At 40.3% G+C, this 20,484-nt stretch overlaps 1 protein-coding gene across 23 annotated transcripts in view; it reads right to left on the reverse strand.

Moving 5' to 3' along the window:
- Window positions 1-3,738: 3,738 nt before the first annotated feature.
- Window positions 3,739-20,484, reverse strand: part of LOC101945432 (uncharacterized) — a 102,790-nt gene continuing 86,044 nt past the window's right edge. For 8 of the 23 annotated variants that reach the window (XM_065590431.1, XM_065590425.1, XM_065590419.1 and 5 more), the window contains 6 exons: window positions 17,934-17,999; window positions 14,935-15,041; window positions 11,709-11,769; window positions 7,720-7,925; window positions 6,851-6,986; window positions 3,739-4,447 (listed from right to left, as the gene is read on the reverse strand). In XM_065590431.1, the coding sequence (XP_065446503.1) occupies window positions 4,385-4,447; window positions 6,851-6,986; window positions 7,720-7,925; window positions 11,709-11,769; window positions 14,935-15,041; window positions 17,934-17,999 (639 nt within the window). In that variant the 3' untranslated portion in view covers window positions 3,739-4,384. Of the gene's footprint in view, window positions 4,448-6,850; window positions 6,987-7,265; window positions 7,395-7,719; window positions 7,926-11,708; window positions 11,770-14,934; window positions 15,042-17,933; window positions 18,000-20,484 lie in introns of those variants that run through there. The other 15 variants (XM_065590433.1, XM_065590428.1, XM_065590430.1 and 12 more) reach the window with 6 other exon arrangements.

Genomic DNA, 20,484 nt, shown 5'->3' on the forward strand with positions numbered 1-20,484 from the left:
TTTCGTTGTCCACTGCCAATGGGACTTCCACTGCTCCTGGCTCCACCAGTCAGCAGAAAGGTGTGCTTGGCTCCTGACTGCACAGCTAAGTAGTGCTATGGGACCGAAACTGTTGGCTAGGAGGAATGGAATAGGGTCAGTGAGAATGGGCAATAGAAGAGCATGGGAGAGGGAAATGGGGAGCGGGGGGAAGAGGTTAGAAATTGTGAGAAGAACAAGAGAGTGAATAATGGAGATGGAGTGGGGAATAGAGAAGATGAGTTTTAGGACTGGATGTAAGTAGATGGAGAGGAAAACTTTGATGCAAGAGACTCAGTGGAAGAGAGAACAAAGAAGGAAGAATAGAAGGCAGGAGTGAATGGAAGAGAGCAAGTAAAAGCATAGCTTTCAGGCTAAAGTAAACTATTATTCACGTTCAGTTAGTTAACACCCCCTCAAGGGGGAGAATGCAACTGGACTGATAGATAATGTAATATTTTTTCATATATGCAGAAGAGATATGGCTCTTGGCTGCATATAGGGTGACCAGACGTCCCGATTTGATCGGGACAGTCCCGATTTTAGGGGACTTGTCCCGCGTCCCGACCTTACATCGGTCGGGACGCACTTTGTCCCGATATCGGGGGTACCGCGGCAAGCCGGCACTGCTCACGTCTTCTTCCGGCCCCTGGGGCAGTGCAGTTGAGTTTCTGCTGGGCTGGCCGGCCGGCAGGCGCCTCCAGAGTGCTGCAGCCCCACTCCCCAGGCACGCACAAAGGCAGGGGCGGGGCTTGTAGGCACCAGCAGCGAGCCCTCCCGCCCCTCAACCTGACCCGTGCCGGAGCTACACGGACAGGAGCCAGAGGGACGCTCCCTCCTCCCCTCGCTGCCAGCCCTGTGAACATGGCTGCAGCACGGCCCCGCTTCTCCCTCCTGCTCCTCGCCCTAGTTGCCCTGCTCCTGCCCGCACAGTGGCCCCTCTGCTTGGCCGCCAAGCACCTGGACCGGTGCTTCGCCGAGTGCAAGCGCTGCACCGACCCAGAGTGCAGCAGTAAGTGGGTGCGGGGTGCTGGGGTCCCCGGACGGGACCTGCCTGCTGGATCCTGAGGCTAGCACTGCGGACGGGGGGGGGGTGTCCAGGCGCGCACGGGGGAGGGGCTTGTTGTTGTTTTTTGCTCCCCCCTCCTCCCCCCCCCCGCGTCCCGATTTTTCACTTCTGTCATCTGGTCACCCTAGCAGACACTGAGCAATGTGTCTGCACACAGAATTCAGGAGTCCTGAGCAAAGTTCCAGTCCAGTGGTGAGTCTTGGGTGCTCCTGGTCGTCTTCGGCGCCAGTGAACTTTCCCCCAACAAACCCCTCTGGTGCCCTCTTCTGCAGCTCTCTGCAAAGCCACACAGAGCAACCACCTCCCCACTTAACTAGCTAGCAACCTCCCTCCTTGTTCCCCATGCAGAGTCAGAAGCCCCAGTACTCACAGCCCCATGCAGCTGTAGGCAGCAGTGATACTGGGTCCAGCTCCGGCCTGTCCTTCTCAGCAATTCCTCCCTGGCCCAGTGCTCCTCCTGTCCTGGGGTGTCCCTGATCGGCCCTGTCCGTCTCAGGCCTCGGGCAGGTTCTCTGCTGCTTCACTTTTCCAGGGCCTGCAGGCTGCCTCTCCCTCTCCCTGGAGCTCCAGCGCTGCCCCCTGGAGTTTCCCTCCTTTTTTATTACTCTCCCCCTCCCCCTTAGGAAAAAGATTTAAAGGGCCATGCTCTCTAAACCCCAAAGGGGTTACATGTAATTATGTGGACTTGAATAAAAACTCTCCTTATGGGAACCTGATTCTGTTGTGGAAAATGGAAGTGAAGTTGCAAGTGTAGGTGACAACTTAAACCCCCCTTTCTAAGAAAAGTATATAAAATTACAAAAGTAATAGTAATCCTTACTGACACTTTTATAGTCATCTAATTCTTTCTACTAGATTGCTTGCACTATACTGCAGCAAAGTATTAAGCATTTCTGCATAATCTGCATTACAGTGTCCTATGTTAATGCACACTGATACGTCAAAACAGGGCAACACATGAATAGTCCTCCTGGTATAACTCTTGGGCCTAACAATGGTTCACTTATTAGTAGCTAAGCATAGACATAGAGCATTGTTTTTTTTTTTTTAAAAAGTCTAACCTTTGTTCTACATTTTAGCACAATGACTCCTTTAAGAACTAGTTTATTTACTAATCTGTTTTGAAAACTTGCATGTATTGTAGGTGTATTAACAGCATTCTAAATGCTGACTCTTAGTGATTTGAAATATAGGGCTAAGAAAATAAAAATATATACTTTGTTTCCATAAAAAAAAAAACCCTTCTCTTTTTTAGACATGAATAAAGGCTGGCAGATTTTCTTCACTGGACAGAGAGGAGATTTAAAGTAACTTGTTTCATACTCATACTATATTTTGATTTTTTTTTAAAAAAAAGCACAAGTTGGAAATCAAATTAATTATCTTGAAGTGGAATCTTGCTAAACCATCACAGAAGTGTTTGTCACTGATTCAACTGGATTGAACATATTTTAGAACTGCAGGCCTGGTGATCAGCTATGGACAACAGCTTGGAGCTGAAAACATCCCATCAACTGTAGAGAAGATAGGTGTGATTTTAATATTGGACTTGAAGTGGCTTAACAACGAACACACCTTAAAGTAGTGGACTCACTGCAGCCTCATTTTTGCTATTTCTGAAAGTGTCTTATTACATGCTTCATTTTCTAACTCCTGTCTTGAGAGCTACTGGTTACATTTTTGTTTACATAAATGACTCGTTTTATTAAAATACTCTGGCTGTCAAGGTCCTCACTTCTTCAAATTGAAACTTGCAATGGAGTTTTTACACAGCAGTGGGAATGCTTTATAGCTATGGAGATTACTGACCCTAGCAGTTGTCTTCAGCATGTTTTCTTCTGTCCTTAGGATATTCTCTCTGATGGTAATGCACTATGAAGGAATATTTACTTATCAGGTGTGCAGTGGTGATTGTATCTATATACAATAACATCCAGCACCAACCCCATTCTTCCAACTTGTAAAGCCATGAAAAGTAATTCATATTCATCCATGCATAAATTGCATGAAAGTTGGCCAGTTTGGTCGAGGGATGGATATATTAGCTAAACTTGTTCTAAGCATCACAGCCCTAAGAAGGGTAGGAAAACCAAAGATGATAGTCTGTCAATTTCACTGATATTACATTTCCTAAAGAATCATATGAACCATCTTTATATGTTTTAAGTATGTAAAACTTTGATCAATTTAAAACATTGCCTTTAATATCTCACTCATGATGGATGATTTTCTATGGATGTTTCCCTCCTGTTCTCCTCTGATAACCTTCACAGGTGGGTAGATCTTTACTGCAGTAATTGGAAGCAGCAGAACTGTAAGTCAAAGAAGCAGTACCTGAGGGGACCTACACATCAACTGACAGCCTCAAATTATTTTGCCTCCAAATAGTCTGATTATGACACCTATGAGTTGCTTGGGCTCTTTTAGTAGAGAACCATTATTTCACTTTCTCGGTGTTTTTTCAAGTCTGCTCTCTCTCTTCTGCTGAGTTGGTCTCTCCCCTCACAGTGCTAAGTGTCCTCCTCTGCCACAAGAGCCAGTGCTGTGTTTGGTTTACAAAATGGCTGATGAGCCCACTTGTATGTGAAGTGCAAAGTCTCCCACAGCATGACACACAATAAGCTTGATGTATCCATTAAAAAACAAACAGCTGAAATTGAGCACATTTAATTTTATAGTGAATGCTTAGAAGCTTACAATATAGATTTACAGGTAGATGTTTAGATTAAAGAACTATGAGTTAAGTGTATTTCTGACCAAATTCCCATAAGTAGCCTGTCTGCCTTCTTTGATTAAGTGAAAGCGTGTCTTGCATCTAAGTCATTGTTTCTTAAACTAGACTTCTCTACTTTTTTTAAAATCTCCCTCCTTTGCTTTCATTGCTCAGCTTGCAAGAGCTCAATGAGAAATTGTTTTTCATCACATCAGTATAACCTGCAACTACAAAAGCATCAACTAGTTCATTGGTGTAAGTTCTAACAATTAATACTGTAGATCAGTTAAAGATTAGGAACTCAGCCAATTGTACAGTAAATTATCTATTTTCAGAAGACACATTTATCCTTTGTTTTGAATCATTCCATAGTAACACTGCTCTAGAGCCAAATCCTGCTCTAATTAAAGTGAATGACAACATTCAGATCAAGATTTTGGCCTGTAGAAAGTTGAATTACATTCAGTACAGTGATTTCATAATATAGGTACATCACAGTATGTGTGGGATACAGCATTAAGATCTACATAAAGCTGCAATTTTATTGCTGTTGTGAGTTTGTATTTTAGTCATCCTTTTCCTTTTTAGAAAATGGATTCTTCTTTGTCCACATAATTAGTCCAGTAGGTAACTGTTGACTTAGCTTCCTAAAATTAAAAAAAAAAAAGATTATATATGTATACATTTAACTCTACTGAGGCACTGTACTACATACATCTATTAGTCTGAATAATCAATATTTGTGGTTGTAACAGCTAGTCATAGCATGCTGTAATACTTTGTTATAAATAAATGTTATAAAATATCTATTTCTCTGTTGTGTCACCTTGTCTCATGGGAGTAGTAGTTTGGATTCCCATTTTCCCCCTAATAGGCTGAGCTTTCTTGCCAGAGTACATCTCCCAGTATACAATGTGGTCACCCCTCTGGCCAAATTGTGTGCCTTGAGAGTCACATCAGTTGCATCATGGGTGATCCAGTCTGGCCAGGGAGAACGTGGAGATCAGACTCCCAAACTACAACTCCCATGAAGCAATGCAACACACTAAGGAAATGGAAATCATTACTGAACTGACTCTAAATGAACCTTTTTTGGGGGTTCAGTTCAACTAACCAAAATGAAACTTTTGGTTTGGGAATGTTGAAATGTTACATTTTAATCCAAAATGAGAAACTCTTTTGCCATTTCTAAACTGATTTTCTTTGGAATTTCCATTTTGCAAAAGAACTGATATTTCAATTTTTTTGTCCCAGTTTGGGATAAAAATGGTAAATTATTGGAATTTCTCACAGGACAAAAATTCTGAATTTTTGCTCAGCTCTACTTTTGATGCTGCCAAGTAGACCTATATTAGTGGCCTATATATGAGCAAAGGGATTTTTTAAAATGGGAGATTGTCAAAGCTAAAGCGGTAGGATTCACTTTAAAGTGGAAAATGCCCATAAAAGCCCATCCTCTCATTCTAATGTTTGGCAGAGATGTTTGTAAATTTAAGGTCAGAGTCCTGCAGTCTTTACTCTCAACTCCTACTGAAGTCAGTTGCAGGGGAGGAGAGATTCCCTTTGTAAAAACTAGGCCCAATGTGACTATAGTAGGGGGGATTGCCTTGCGATTTGCACATAAAACAAGATGAACAATCCCTCTTTCACAGTTTAAAGATTGGTTTTAGTCTCCAAATTTGCCATGATAGTTTTTCACAGGAGAATTTAATTTTCCATTTAATTTTTTGGGACAAGCATTAATAACTTTTACATGGAACTTATTAAAATAGTCCCTCTTCAAACTCTTTCACTGTTTTCCTCATATTTCTGTGGTGGTTCTCCAACTTAAAAAAAAAGTTCAGGTTTCTTATTTCACACAGCAACTCAGCTTTATGCTGACATATTTACAGGAATGTGAAATATTAAAGTTATTGCGGTAATTTGTCACAGCCAAATGGTTTTGCCAAAGAAAACTGCTGGACACTGACCATATGTCATTCTCCACACTGTTATCGAGCTGGAGATGTATGAAAAAGTGTTTTGTATGGTGAGACGGAAGTGTGGAGGAGACATGAATGTTGGGGAGATAAACAGCCACATTATGGGAAGGAGGAAATACAGGAGAAGTAGAAGGTAGGTGAGCACTAATACTTTTCTGTCCTCTCCCCTTAATAAACAGCCCAACATGGGGCAACACTGCTCTGAACCACTATCTGGGTGCTGCAGTCTGGTGCCTTGGCCAGCTGGCTTGTGAGAGAGTAACCAATAACCTTTTAGGCTTTCCACCAGGAGAACATCTATAGCTCTTCTCTGGCTCAGAGTGGTGTAATTCTCCAGCGATCTGCAACAGGTCCATCCAGTGGAGAGGGTAGGGAAGTGCTAGTAGTACTCCCTTGCTGCTTTCTGCCTGACATGGCTGTAATCTCCCCATGTTTCCTAACATCTTTTCTCCCTCTTCCCCAGCAGGCCCACTCCCTGCCTCATGCTCCATATGTCCTGCCTTGCCTTGCTCACCCCTACATCTTCCTTCTGATGCCTTGATAAACCCACCCCTCATTGCCCCAATATAGTCCCACTCACCCTGAAGGCTACTGGCCAGCAAAAGGATTGGTAGCAAGGGTCGTGCTCTAATGAACCTCTTAAAGGTGGAGAAGCTCTCCTGGTGGTGAACCCCAGGAAATTTGCCAAACCCAGACTGTCTTTGTTGTGGCATGGTATGCTGAGCTTGTCAGCATAAGTGGCTACAAGTTCAATCCTCCCCTCTGCCTGACTTCCCACCATTTCAAAGGATAAAGCAGTGGATGAATGATGCTCCTGTACAGCAGTTCAAGTGAAAAGAAGGATCCCCCCAAATGTGTGAGTTTCTACACTTATTTGTTGGTCACTTGGCCAAATTTCTGTCCTTCACTCTGACTTCACAGCTTCCACTGATCTCAAGGGGAGCCCCCTGTGTGCACTGGAGGGTAGAATTTGATGCTATAATAGCTCTGTTCTCGGAGTACTACAAGGAACTTTTAATCTATAGGGTAAAAGTGTATGACAGCTCCTTCAGGCTGCACAGCACTGACCTGATGGGGAACAAAAGAGTAAATAAAAATACATGCCACAACTGGATTGTTCAGAACCACATCTTCCATGGTAAGAGGCACAGTGATCATTTCATGTGGGGCAAAGGTGCTGTTATTGTATTTCTGATCCTCCAAACTGTAAGACACATTCAAAACATCTTTAGAAAAGCTTACTAGAAATAGCCAATCGAAATAATTCCGCAGTGTATTTATTTGTATTATAGTGCTATGGTAGCAACATCATAACTATGGTTGAGATAGATTTTCTGTTCTAAAATTCCTATTTTTGCTTTTCATTTTCTCCTTTTGGGTAGAGAATATCCAATCTTTTCCCTCACACTCTCTCTCAACTTTTGGGTACATTTTAACTCCAGAATAGATAACATGGATTTTATTTGCACATGATATTTCTTACCAGTCAACTATTCTCAACAAGCACTCCTACAGTCAGATAAACTCGAAATCAGCTTGATTTAAAAATTTCCAACTTGGCATGCATGGCACATGGTCCTGGATGAGGAGTATGTGCTTTGCTTGAAGAGATCTAGTTTCAATAGAACAAAATTATGGACATTTTAAAACATATCCTGAGTTTGCACAGCAGGTTTAATGTTAACTTCAGAAGCAAGCACCAAGGTGTGATGCTCTGAATATTCACCAGTGAGGATATTTGAAAGCTCACACCTACATGTATTTTAATGTGTGATTGCTCTTAAGAGCTGCAATGTTTCAAGTACAATTTACAAAAGGAAGATGGGAATGGGGCCCTTATTATAGATCATATAACAAGTTTCTATTTCCAGTCTAAATTAAGGAGCATAGGCATAATGCACTGATTCAGGCAAATCATTTAGACCGAGCATACTCACATTTCAACAGCTCCTTTATTTTCATGTTGTTTCTCCTTTGAATTGTTTTTCATTTCTTTAAAAACTATGCGTGTTTTGGAGAAGCCCCTGTGACACTGCTTATGCTGTTTCCTGTCTAGCAAAATGGGAAATGTGCTTTCCTCTATCCCTCTTTCAGTGGCGCTATTTCCAGATTGTTTATGATGACTTGGAAACAAGTATTCCATCTTGGGATAACAGAAGCACAAATATAGGTTATACAAAGCAGCCCTGCATTTTCAAAGCAGAACATTGCAAACTGTTCTTATAAAAAAAACAACCCAAATGATATTGGAAACAAGGCACCTGGCAACATAGTATGTTCAATTCAACCTCAAACTTGTGATTCATATTTGTTAGTTACTAGAACTATATGATCCTCTTCAGACCAATACCAGTTTTAGACTCTAAAGGAAAAGCTCTCCCAGCTCTTCTGTGACAGAATGCTACTTCAGCTGGCATCATGCCAGTAGGGTCATACTCAGACCTGATATCCAGTTGAAGTGCCTATAAAATCCAGACCATGATATAGCTCAGTGAACCATGCAAGAGACACCTTTGAAAGAAAAGTTAATGAAATTTCTTTTTCAATCCAGCATCATAAATACCTGAAATCAGTGTAATATTAGGGACTGTTATCCAGTGTCAGATACAGCCTTCGTGGACCGTGCTGCTTTTTGGTATTTTCAATAAACAGGCATCTCCAGTCATTTAGAACAGAAGAGAAACGTATGTATTCCTTATTTCCTTTTAATTTGAAATAATGTTTCTTATTTATGCTAATAATCTGTCACACATCAAATGGGAATTCAAGAGATTATTTTTAGCAGAATTAGATTGGTTTAGTCCTTCAAATTCTCCTGTCAATTTTCATATATTTCTATAGCTTTTATTATTAGAAAAAAAATCTAGTGCCTCCTTTTTATGGCATTTTACAAATATAGGGGCTACTGCTGAGTCCATTGAGTCAATGGGAATTTTACTTTTTACTTCAATGGAACCAGGACTAGACCCAGAGGGAAAAAAAAAATGTTTCTCTGCCTTGAAGAGCTTTTGCAGTATTTTAGCCATAACACATAACTACAATGTTACTGTTTGAATTATTCATAGCAATAAGACCACCAAACCAGTTTCATGGGTGGGAGGGAGAGTTTTGATTAGCTCCTTGTGGAACCAGACATCTTTAGAATGTAGACCCCTCCTCCCTCTGGTTGCTCCGATGCCCACTGGCCAGCTAGAAGGAGACAGGAGCCAATTATCTCCTTGCGCCCCACAATCACTAATTTAAACCTGTGTCCAGGGTTTCTTGAGCCTGGTGCCCCATTTTTGCTGAACTCACCCTCCCTCTCCACAGTTATATAGGACCGGTGTTTTTAGGATGTCGTGGCTGACCAATCACCTGGGTCAGGAAGGAATTTTTCCCATCAGGGCCAAATTGTAGGTGAGCGTGTGAGTTTTTTTTGCCTTCCTCATAGCCTCACAGAGACACAGTTAGGTTAAATAGGAATAGGACTTAACATTAGGAATTGTATGACTACTTAGTCCATTGCAACTTGTAGCTGGTGTCCAGTGCAGATAAAAGGCCAAAAGGGCCAGTACCCAGAAATAAGTGGGAATTTCACTGATGGACCTCAGGCCTATGTGAGTCTTCACACAGCCAGGTCCCTCTTTGATACTTGTATCCTCTTCACAGGGAGGAGAGTGAGAGGATTCAGCAGAGCAGGCTGAATCCTATGGGTAGGCAGTGCAGAGTCTAGCCTGTGATATGGGCTACATGATAGGAGCACTGTAAACCCCACATTGGATCCTCTTCTAAGCCTGGCACAGGAAGACAGGGCAGTAACACTGGGGAGGGGTGCTAGGTTTAGTAAAGTTGTGGCCTACTGCTTAAAATCCATCTCAATGTCTGTCCTCAGTCACCTGCATGTCCTGATCGATTCATCCAATGAATTCTAACATATGTATTGAAATAGATTATTCACTTATACATTTTATTATTTGAACAGCTCTATAGATAACTGAATAATAATTTGTATATGATTTATGCTAAACATTTTCCCCATTAATTGCTAAATTATTTACTAGTAAATAACTTTTCTCATTATATTACCAGTTGTAATTTTAGACAGATAGGCAGAGGAAACGGCTTATGGTGAACTAAGATATAGACAAACTCCAGTTATAGTGAAGTAGAATGAAAGTTCCTAACAGTTTCTGTGCCATGCAACGTGCAAACTGCAATTCCCGCTACACTGAGCCTCTGCTAAGAGTAAAGGTTTTCTATTAAAAAAATCAAAAAAAACCACCCCAATTTCACTATAAGTGGGTTTCACTGATGACTCAAGATCTTAATACAAATTGGCAAGTGTAGGAAGGAGATGTTAAGAGAATTTTCACATACAAATCAAACCCAAAACGTTAAGATTGCGGTGTTTAGAGTTAGAACCTAAAACCCATATTTAGGCAATTAAACAAGTGACATGATTTTCAAGGGTGCTCAGCCTCCACAGCTCCACTGAAAAACAGGTCACTTATTTAGCGATTTAAGACCCTAATCCTGCAAACACTGATGCATATTTGCAGTATCAGGGCGTAAATATGGATTTAGGAACCTAATGCTAAAACATCCAGGTCTAGAAAGATTGGTCCTACTTCTCTTTTTAAACACTTAAGAAAACAGCATTAACAGTAGAGTAATCTATGCAAGTAATGACCAAAAGCCCCAGAAAATGTTTTAGTGAAAACCGTCTCTTACACACAATTGTATGCAACAACATGGTTTTTTAATCTGTTCTGTGTAGAAAGTATGCTTCTAAAAGAATATATGCCTAGGGGAAGTCATATAATCTTTATTTTAGAATTTATATTTTACATTTATATTTTTCTACATCACTGCTCACATTCTCTTATGTTAGGTCCCACTTACATGGTGGGGACACAGGTCATGTTCTACGTCTTTTTAAAGTTGTATAACTAAACTTGGAAGGTTGAGATTTTTGTCAGTAAACATAATTTTTACCATACACAGTCCCAAACACAAGAAAAAATATTTCCATCAATAATAATCAAAATGTACAGATGGGCAAAGTAAGTTTTTAAGCAGAATTTTTCTTATGAGTTTGATTTAAGAATATTTACTCTGTATATTTTGACATGTGATGTTGACAATTTGTGTTTTACTAGTTATAAAAGCTTTAACTTTTTGAATCTCAATGTCTAGTGTCATTAAATAACCACTGTCTGACCGCCCTCATTGTCTGGCCCCTGTGTAATTTCCTGCAACTGTGAAAACTTAAAAACAATAAAAATCTAAAAAGGCTTAAAAATAAATATTGATATCTGTCAAAATTATAAACAAATAAAAATCAAATTCTGCCAAGCCTAGGTATAACCAAGTCCTCTGATAATGCCTTACTCCACTCCCCTGCTTTTAGCTAACATGTAATACTGCAGAAGGAGATTGAAAACAGGGGAGGAGAAAAATTGTGGCTCCACTAAAGTTGATGGGAATTTTACCATTGACTTTAATGAAGTCAAGATTTCACCTGGGGTTTAGTTCTAAGATTATTTTAGCTGTTACGTAAGTAGGAAGCTAATAGGGCTGGACTGATTCAGGTATAATACACACAGGAATTGTGCAAACTTCCGTACATAGTTCTATCAACGACCCTCTGGCCTGAACCCTATATTTCAATCCTGGGCCTCTACAGAGACTATCAAATGTAACAAATTGTGTGGTGGTTTTGTAAGGTGAAAGGCCAGTGCCCAAATCCACATACCTACCACTGATCTATCTGATATGCAGTCTGGACTGTGAAGAATACTGTAAAGCTTTAAAATACTGTAAAGCTAGGCTTGTAGCATTTGTAGCGACAGTCAAGAAAAGCACTTTAGCTATTACTTTGCCTTGGTGAACTATTCATTAAAAAGCAGAAGGAATAGAGGATAGCAATGACCATTTGAGTACTAACCAGATCATGGACACTGTGCTCTTTTTCAGCAACTGCAAACTGGCCATTTTTCTCCAGCAGTCTGTTCCAGGTAGCACCAAACAGAGAAAAGCAAATTTAGAAGAAAGCAGTCAGGATCATCACTCTTTGAATACACAGCAGATGTTATCATAACTAGAGCTGAGCAAATATTTAATTTTTCAGACTGGTGGTCATGCTGAGGGTGGGGGGCCCGCTTTGGTTAATTTCAAATCAAAATTGAATTGTTTTTTCTCACCAAAATGAAAAACTGGAAAAAATAGATTCAGATAGATTTAACTTGAAATGAAACATCATTTTGAAGTGAACCATTTTGACTTTATTAAAAAAAATTCCCTTCTTTTTATTCAGCTCTAACCACATACTGAATATGACCCGAATTAGCAGATAGATTTGGTCACTCCGAAACTACATTTTTTGGCATATTTACCATTCTCTAAATTTTTTTGCCAAGCTCTAATGATAACTCCTAAATGGTGTTCTTAGAGAGTCACCTCTGTAAATTCCCACTTACAGATATGGCATCTGACATTGACTGTGGAACCACCTTGAAAACCTGTGTCTGCTGGGAGGGCGCACACAAGATCTTGTGAGAAGATGACATCATTGCCCTACTTTGAATGAAGGACTGCAACCACCTCAGATCCTTCTCCCTAACTACAGAGTCCTCATGTTATATAGAGCTCTGGGCAGAGGGGAAGGCAGATGGGTAGTGTGAATGCACAGACGTGACTCTTGAAGAACAACAGTTTGCTGGTAAGTATCTTTTCTTTCTTGTTTGAGGCCCTTTGTGCATTCCCACTTATGGGAGATTAGCAAGTAGTGCCCCACCAGGTGGACTTTGGATGAGGAGTTCTTAGACAAATATGAACTGTAGCATTGCTCTCCCAAACTGGTCTTTGACACGCGATGCTAAATCCAGGGAGTAGTGTTGTAATAACTGGGCCTGCACAATTACAGTAAACGTGTTCTTAACTGTAAATACTGTGAAAAAGTTTATTAGCTGTCACAAGAAGCTATAACAACAAATGTTGATGGGAAAATGTGCAAAAGCAAGAGACTGAAATACTCCAAACACAAAGGACAACTGATATAAAACTCAAGGACTGTATTAAAATTATGCCTGGTAAGTGTAAGACCAGAAATTAATGAACCAAATTGGTGCGTTGGAAAGTACCCCTAGTGAGTGAACTAAATAATGAAGGAATGGACTATTCTGCCCATCACTACCTTTTTGGGGTCCTAAAAAAGAGACTGTGGGCTGAAAATTAGCAGAGGCTTCTAGAACGCTGGCTGGCTGGAAAAAGGGGAAGAAATGAGCTCCATCATAGTCCCCCTTGCCATCTCCTGGGACCCTGGACCTTCTTCATCCTAATCCTGAGATGTCCTGACCAGACCAGGCCAAGAGAGAGGGACCCAGATGACATCTCCAGCTGTACTGGCTACATCTGAATCCCGAATACCACCTGGGATGGGAGACTTTATTCTCCACCCCACCCATCCCTAGTATGTCCTTTTCCTTCCCCACCTTACTTCTTTTTTTTCCTATACCTCAACTTTTATCTAATAAGAGTCTGGCTTAGTGGGCCAAGACTTCATATATTGCAATGCTGCTGTGAGCCTGTGACTAGAAAGAGGCAGTTAAATACAATGCCCTAAACAGTCACATGCTGGTACAAGTTTGTCAGGTCTCCGAGGGTATATCTACACTGCAATTAAAAATCTGCAGCTGGCCCATGCCAGCTGACTTGGGCTTGTGGAGCTCGGACTAAGGGACTGTTTAATGGCTGTGTAGACATTTGGGGTCAGGCTGGAACCTGGGCTCTAGGACCCTGCAAGGTGGGGTGAGGGGGTCCTAGAGTTCGGGCCCAAATGTCTACACTGCAATTAAATAGCCCCTTAGCCCAAACCCCGCGAGCCTGAAACAGCTGACATGGGCTAGCCACCGGTGTCTAAGTACAGTGTAGACATACCCAGAATGGCTAATAAGACGATGTGCTGTGCCTGTGTTTTTCCAGCAGTGAGGTTACAAATGAGAGTTGACATCAGAGACAAAAGCTGCATTTTCTATCTTTGCTGTTCTTTTCTTTCCTCTTTTGGAAACAGGACTGGACTTTAACAGCAGCAGCAACAATGACAGCTCCAGCCCATCGCAACTAACTTCTTCTCTTTTCTGCAAAAGGAACGTTTTTACCATCTTTGGTATCTTCTAAAAGACAGTTAGACTAAAGGGGTTTTTCTTCTAAAGAACCTCTCCAGCTAAAGGGAAAAGGAAGTGATGTTGTTAAAAGCCTTACTTAATACTTTACATTTCAAATGCTTTAACTGTTTTTCCTTCTTTTTCTCTATCTTTAATCAAAGGTTAAAAAAAATCATGTGTTTGCCATGGTATCAAGGAGGCTAAGGACTCTGTAAACCAAACCTTATTTAAAACGGTTTAATATTGGACAGTGACTGGGTCGTTAATACCTTTAACTCTTTGGGCCCATTTATTCCATCTATATTAATACAACAGTAGTATCTGGTGAAGGTGTGCACTGAACTCCAAGTTGCAGCTTTGCGGATCTCCGCTAGGGGAACCTACGTAAGCCAACACCACTGACAGGTGGCACTCATAGAACAAGTCTTTAAACCAGGAAGTACTGCTTTCCTAGCTAAAATATAGCAATGTTCTATACGTTTCCCACTCCAGAATAAGCATCTCTGTTTGGTAATGGGTTCTCCCTGGCATCTCTCCTGATATGCTACAAATAATCGATGAGACTTTCTAAAGGGCTTGGTCTTTTTCAGGAAAAGGCAAATTACCCTCTTTACATCCAGGGACCTGAACAGTAGAAGCTTAGGCATGGAGGGACTTTAGGCAACTATAGGGTTAGACGGCAGCTGGTTTTGAGGGTCTCAGTAGCATCTAGATGTGTGGGACTTATGCGGCTAAAATGGCAGTTGGGCACTTAAGTCTCCCTTGGAATCCCATCCTTAGTTTACCTGCCTTGGAAAGATGAAGGGCTCAGCCAACCCTCCTAGGATTTGTACCAATGACTCCAAGGAGACTTGGTATTCAAACCTCATGTGTAGACCATTAAGTGACTTATGAACTATATCAGCTAACACAGCTGCATGTTAAGAACAGAAAAATACAGCATATGAAAATGTTCCGACTTAACTTACACAAACATCTTCATACAGTTTATTCATGACATTAACTGACCTCTTGGAAGATGTCATATTAAGAAGGGCGAGATGATACATATGATGCAAGTAAATCAGATGTCGTTCATGGTGGAAATGCTTCCTAGTCCTTTTGCAAGGTTGGCTCTGTAAATAAAAAAAAATAGCATTTAACAACTTATACAAAGTACGAGTTTACTGAGCAGAAGGTTGAAAACTCAAAGCAACTTTTATATTCAGGAAGAATGAAAGACAATGATTACTTTTAGGTTTCTGTACTAACTAACTCTTACTTCCTGAAATATCTGTGCACTTGATTCATTTGAAAAAGTTGAGCTTTGCACTCAGTAGGTCCTATTACCAATACTGAAACAGTCTAATTTATTACAATGACATAACCCCAAAATAACAATACAGAAGTCAATTTACACCTCGTATGTCAGATCAGGATGAGCCCACTAAAGTTTAATTTTTAATTTAGTTTAATTTTTATCAAAGGAAACGTAAGTTTTCATGTAACATACATTTTTAAAACCAATACTTTTAACATTCACAGTCACTTGCAACACACTTCCAGCTGCATTTAGCTTTCCCTAAACTTCTAGTTGTCTAGTGCACTGAAACGGCTTATCTAATAGGCAGTGCCTTCCTTTTATTTTGAGAAAGTCCATTCCTATCACTTTGTGGCTGGTCTGGTTACTCACAAGTCCCCCCACTAGTACGCTTCTCCCAGTTTGTATAGCATACAAATGCTTTCTACATTAATAACTACATCTGAATAACAATTTTTAGTTGTAATCATATTTTATCATTACATGGATCTCTTTTGGCTCATTTTTCTAATTTATTCATAAGTTTGGCCTTCTTTGTAAACTGAACAATTCTCAACACCCAGGGATTGAGTTAGCCGATAACACTTCCATAAATAAAATAAAATAGAGAAGTAGTTCTATTTTTAATACAAATTGTTTGGTTTCTGGAGCTTTGAGCTACTTAAGGGCCCAGTCCAAAGCCCATAAAGTGAACCGGGATCCTTCTACTCTCTACAATGGGCTTTCCATCAGACCCTACAGGCAGGATCAGTTTTTAATCAATGACTGAACTAAGTGGCCCACTATACAGTGCCTTCCACATTCTACCCTCTCTGCAACCCTAATAAAATCAATAGACTTATATGAATGAAATGAAGAGCAGAACTTGTCCCAGTCTATACACTCAATGGACTGCTTAAGTATATTTTAAAAAGTGTTCTCGTTACTTGTACTGTACCCCCATCGTTGCATAGCCCTTGTATGTTTAAAAAAAATGGACAAAAAGTTATTTTGAATATATGCTCAAAACAGCAAATGAAGTTATATGCAACTTATCTACAGGGATAAGTTGTAAATACCAAATGACTAGTGTATGTGTTTTACATTTTATTTAAGAAAAATTGACTTAATATACTATGTTCTCAATCCTCTAATGAGCTCTGCATGGACAGATGCCTGTGCTTCAATAATCTGCCTATGTGGAGCTCATTGGAGGGTCAGAGCCTTTTATTATTTATAATCTCTCTCTCTCTGCTATGCTATGCTATGCCCAACCACCACAGTGGAACCATACATCCATCTAGCTGTTGATTCTAAGTTGCTTGTGACAGGGACTCTCTCTTTACTTGTTCTGTAAAGCATTATGTACATTTATGGTGCAATTTAAATAATCATTTATAAATGTCCATATACTGCAACAACAACGTGTGTTACTTTACATTGATTTCAATGGGACTACTCGTGCATAAAAGTTATACAGTAGAGAGCAAATACATCAATATCCATCTACTGAAATAAATTCCTCCACCCCGAAGGAAAATTATGATGGTAAAAAAAAAGTCACCAAAAAATCCTTCCACATTTTGCTGACTACATTATTTTAACGAAAAGGGTGCTTCTTTGTCACTGACATTTCCTTTCCTTGTCTCATAGTTTTGCCTTTTAAGCCATGTAGACGGATACAGATGTACAGATAGGTGTTTTTATTTTTTTAAAAAAAGCTTTTGTGGTGAGAGAGTCATTGTAACCAAGGTTTCATTGACATGAATGGCAAATAGGCAAGTTTACAGCAGGATTAAGCTAATTGATTAGAAAGCCTGATTGTGTCCCTGACGGGCTGGATATCCTGAAGTGAACTGCATGGACAGAGACACTGGATTTAAAAGAAAGTTAGAAGACAGAGTTGGCCTTGTCATTTTGGGGGTAGGGTAGTTGGGGGAGGAGGCTGGCTTGTGAAATAATTTTTCACTGACCACCTCCCAAGTGTGACAGAATCCCATCCACTTTTGGCACCCCACTATGCACAGGGCCAGCCAGCCTACAGACTTTGGAGAGGGGCAGCAAGATAAATCTTTGGGATACACCCCATATTTAACTGACATTGAAGGACTAGTATGAATGGCCTCAACTCCCACCAGAGTCAATCAAAATATTAAGGGTGCTTAACACCTTCGATTGTCAGGCCCAAAATGTTATATCGTGCCCAACCCATAATTCATAATTTGTATCAATAAACCCCACAGAGCTGCTCATTTGTTTTGAGTCCACATTTAATTTTTCAGGAACAAAAACTATGTCTACAGGGCAGCTCTGAATATCAGAAATGTTAAGTATTGGCGAGTTTCTGACAGAAAGTCAAAACCAGCTCGCCTGGCTTTGTAGTTCTCTAATCAGCCAAGTAAAGGTGACTTGTGAATTTCAGTGGCAGGAAGCAGTTTATAGTACAGTAACCTAGCTCATTGTCTGGGCTTCTTCTGCTCAGCTTCATTACTATTACCATGATAAAGACAAGTGTTTTTTTCTACTTCCCTTTCTTCCCCTTCAAGTCTCTGCTTGCTCTTGACTCTTCTGAATTTCACTTTGATACTTCGACACCTTGGCTCCTCTCCCAGACAGAATAATTACAAGAGCTCAAATAAACTTTTTTCTTTCTTTCTTTCTTTCTTTTTTTTGGTGGGGAGGGTGGGTGATGCAGAGATGTTGTGAAGATTTGCTGAAGGAAACTCACCACCTCCTGAGTTCTGGATTGCTCTTCAGGCCTTTTCTGCAATTCAGAAAGCCAAGAAAGCAGCAGCTGTGGGAAATAATTCAACTCTCAGATTTAGCATGAAACAGAGATAACCAAAGTGGGGCCCACCAAATGTGGCCCATAGCTTCACTCATCTTACATCAACAAGACCTCAAGCTTCTGCCTCGAGAAGTTCAGAAGCTGATAGTAATTTAAAGTAGCGGCAGAAAAGCCACAGTCATGTGATCCAAAAGTTGGATAGAATATCCAACTCAGCTGCCTTGTTCAGGTCTCATTCAGCTGAAGAAAACGGACAGCTAAGATTTTAAATAAGCATTGTCTACTGCTGTGACTGCATTTCTGAAACAACTGTTAGCTTGCTCAAATGGTGTGATCCAACATATCTGAGCAAAGCAGTTAAGAGACAGGCTGGGGATTTGAAATATCCAGCTTTAGGGCAAATATCCTGATTCCACCCATGTACATAGGCGGAGTAACTCCATTGACTTCACTGGTGAAACATAGATCAGAATCTGACCTCATGTACAGAAGCCTCTAACCAGTCCTATTTTAATTGAAATTATATAGAACGAAATAATTAGGCCAACTTGTGCCTTTGCGAATAGCCATGCAGGCCCATGCACATAAATAAGGGGAATGGGTGTAAGTAACAGAACAATTTGGCCCACTGGGAGCAGATAGAACATTATTAACATAAGGAAAAAAAAACAAGAAGAGAATTGGTATTAATTTTTCAGTCTAACGGAATTTGTAACCTTCTTGACAGTGGTTAAACCATGACTTGATGGCAGGAAAGTGGGATTCTATTCCTGACTCTACCACTGATTCAGTTTGTGGCCCTGGGCAAGTCCCTTGACTTCTCTAAGCTTCAGTTTCCCCTCCTTTAAAAGGAGGAAAATAACACACATCTCCTGGGTACCAGAAGCTACATTTATTAGTGTGTTTATTAGATTTCCCGATAAAATACATTTATTTTTATCCACTTACAAACATGCTACTACTATAATTTAGCACTTTGTTTCCAAAGCAGTGCAGAAATATTAATGTCTTACTATTCAGTTGCCAATTTAAATAGCAAATCCATAAAGAAATATTAATAAAGGGAAAACCCCCTGTTTTATGGCTCTTTGAAAGGGCCGCATTCCTAAACAAGATAGCAGCACCTACCAGCCAGCTACGACATGGTTCAGTAATGATGCAAAGGCAAAACGCCACCTATGTCATCAACATAATTTCCTAGGGTGCCTGGACATTCTCTGGAAGTCTCCTATGCAAATACAACAGTGCTTAGCTTATGAGATCCAGAGATTCCAAGCTGCTAGGGCTGCAGACGTAAATACACCAGAGAATAATAAATGTATTCTAGCTCACATTATACTAAGGCATATCCCAGATTCAGACATCACTGTTCTCTTCCTGACATCAGAACAATGAACTGTGACTTCATCAGCAATGTCCGCTGCAGCTATTACAACAGTGGTAGAGAGAGAGAGATACACACACACACACACACACACACACACACACACACACACACACACACACACACACGTACTCCTTTTCTTCAATACAAGGCAAAGGTAGCCAGCTGGTGGAGTAAAGTGAAAGAGCAACATAGCAGTAATTCAATCTTCAATCCATATCCAAATAGAAAACAATACACTGTGGAAATCCTGTGTTCTGGTGACCTCAAATCACCTTGATCCTAAGGACTCTAGAGACTAGCCTCAAGAGAAGCATTTCCTTGTATTTCCCTCTCAACAGCTATATTATTTACTAAGGATACTGCCACTTATTAGAAAATGAGATTACAGAAAATAGATCTTGTTACTTTTTCTTTTTAACCTGTTTTTCACCCTTATATTGCATCTTTTCTAGAGTCTTAGGACCTGATTCTCCTCTTACATTACTGTAACTCTGCAGACGTCAACAGAGTTACTCCTGACTTACAGTGCTGTGAGACTGCAACCAGGCCCTTACGTCTTGACATGTCATCAGGCTAAGACATCATGTTATATTATATGTAATGCACCTAAAACCATTATGACAGAGAAAAATATAGCTTCTTAGTAAAATATGCTACCTTATATTTCTCACTACCTGATCTAAGAAATGTAATACATTGTTCTAACAACACAAGCCCAGGAATTTTAAAGTTAATGTTATTTGTTCAGGGCCTTCCCCCATCCACAAAATTTGCAAGTGTTGCCATTTTTCATTTGAAGAGCTCCCAGAAGTCTTTGTGCCAAACTGTCAACTCACCGATATTCTGTCAGCTTCCTCATCAATTATGTCAGATTTCCAGAGAGAAAGAGAGAGAGAGATGCAGCCCTAAATGAAAGGTTTTAGCACTACACACGATTTCATATTATTTTATCATAGTCCTATCAGGATCCAATTTTTGCCAGCCATTGGCTGGGGAAAAGAAACCCGTTGACACATGTATAGATTCACAGATCCTGAAGGCCATGAATTTAGGAATGCTGGGGGAGTTTTTACCCACCAAGTATCTAGTAAAAATTGGTTCCCG

Source organism: Chrysemys picta, chromosome 3, assembly GCF_011386835.1.
Source record: "Chrysemys picta bellii isolate R12L10 chromosome 3, ASM1138683v2, whole genome shotgun sequence".
NCBI classification, from domain to species: Eukaryota; Metazoa; Chordata; order Testudines; family Emydidae; genus Chrysemys; species Chrysemys picta.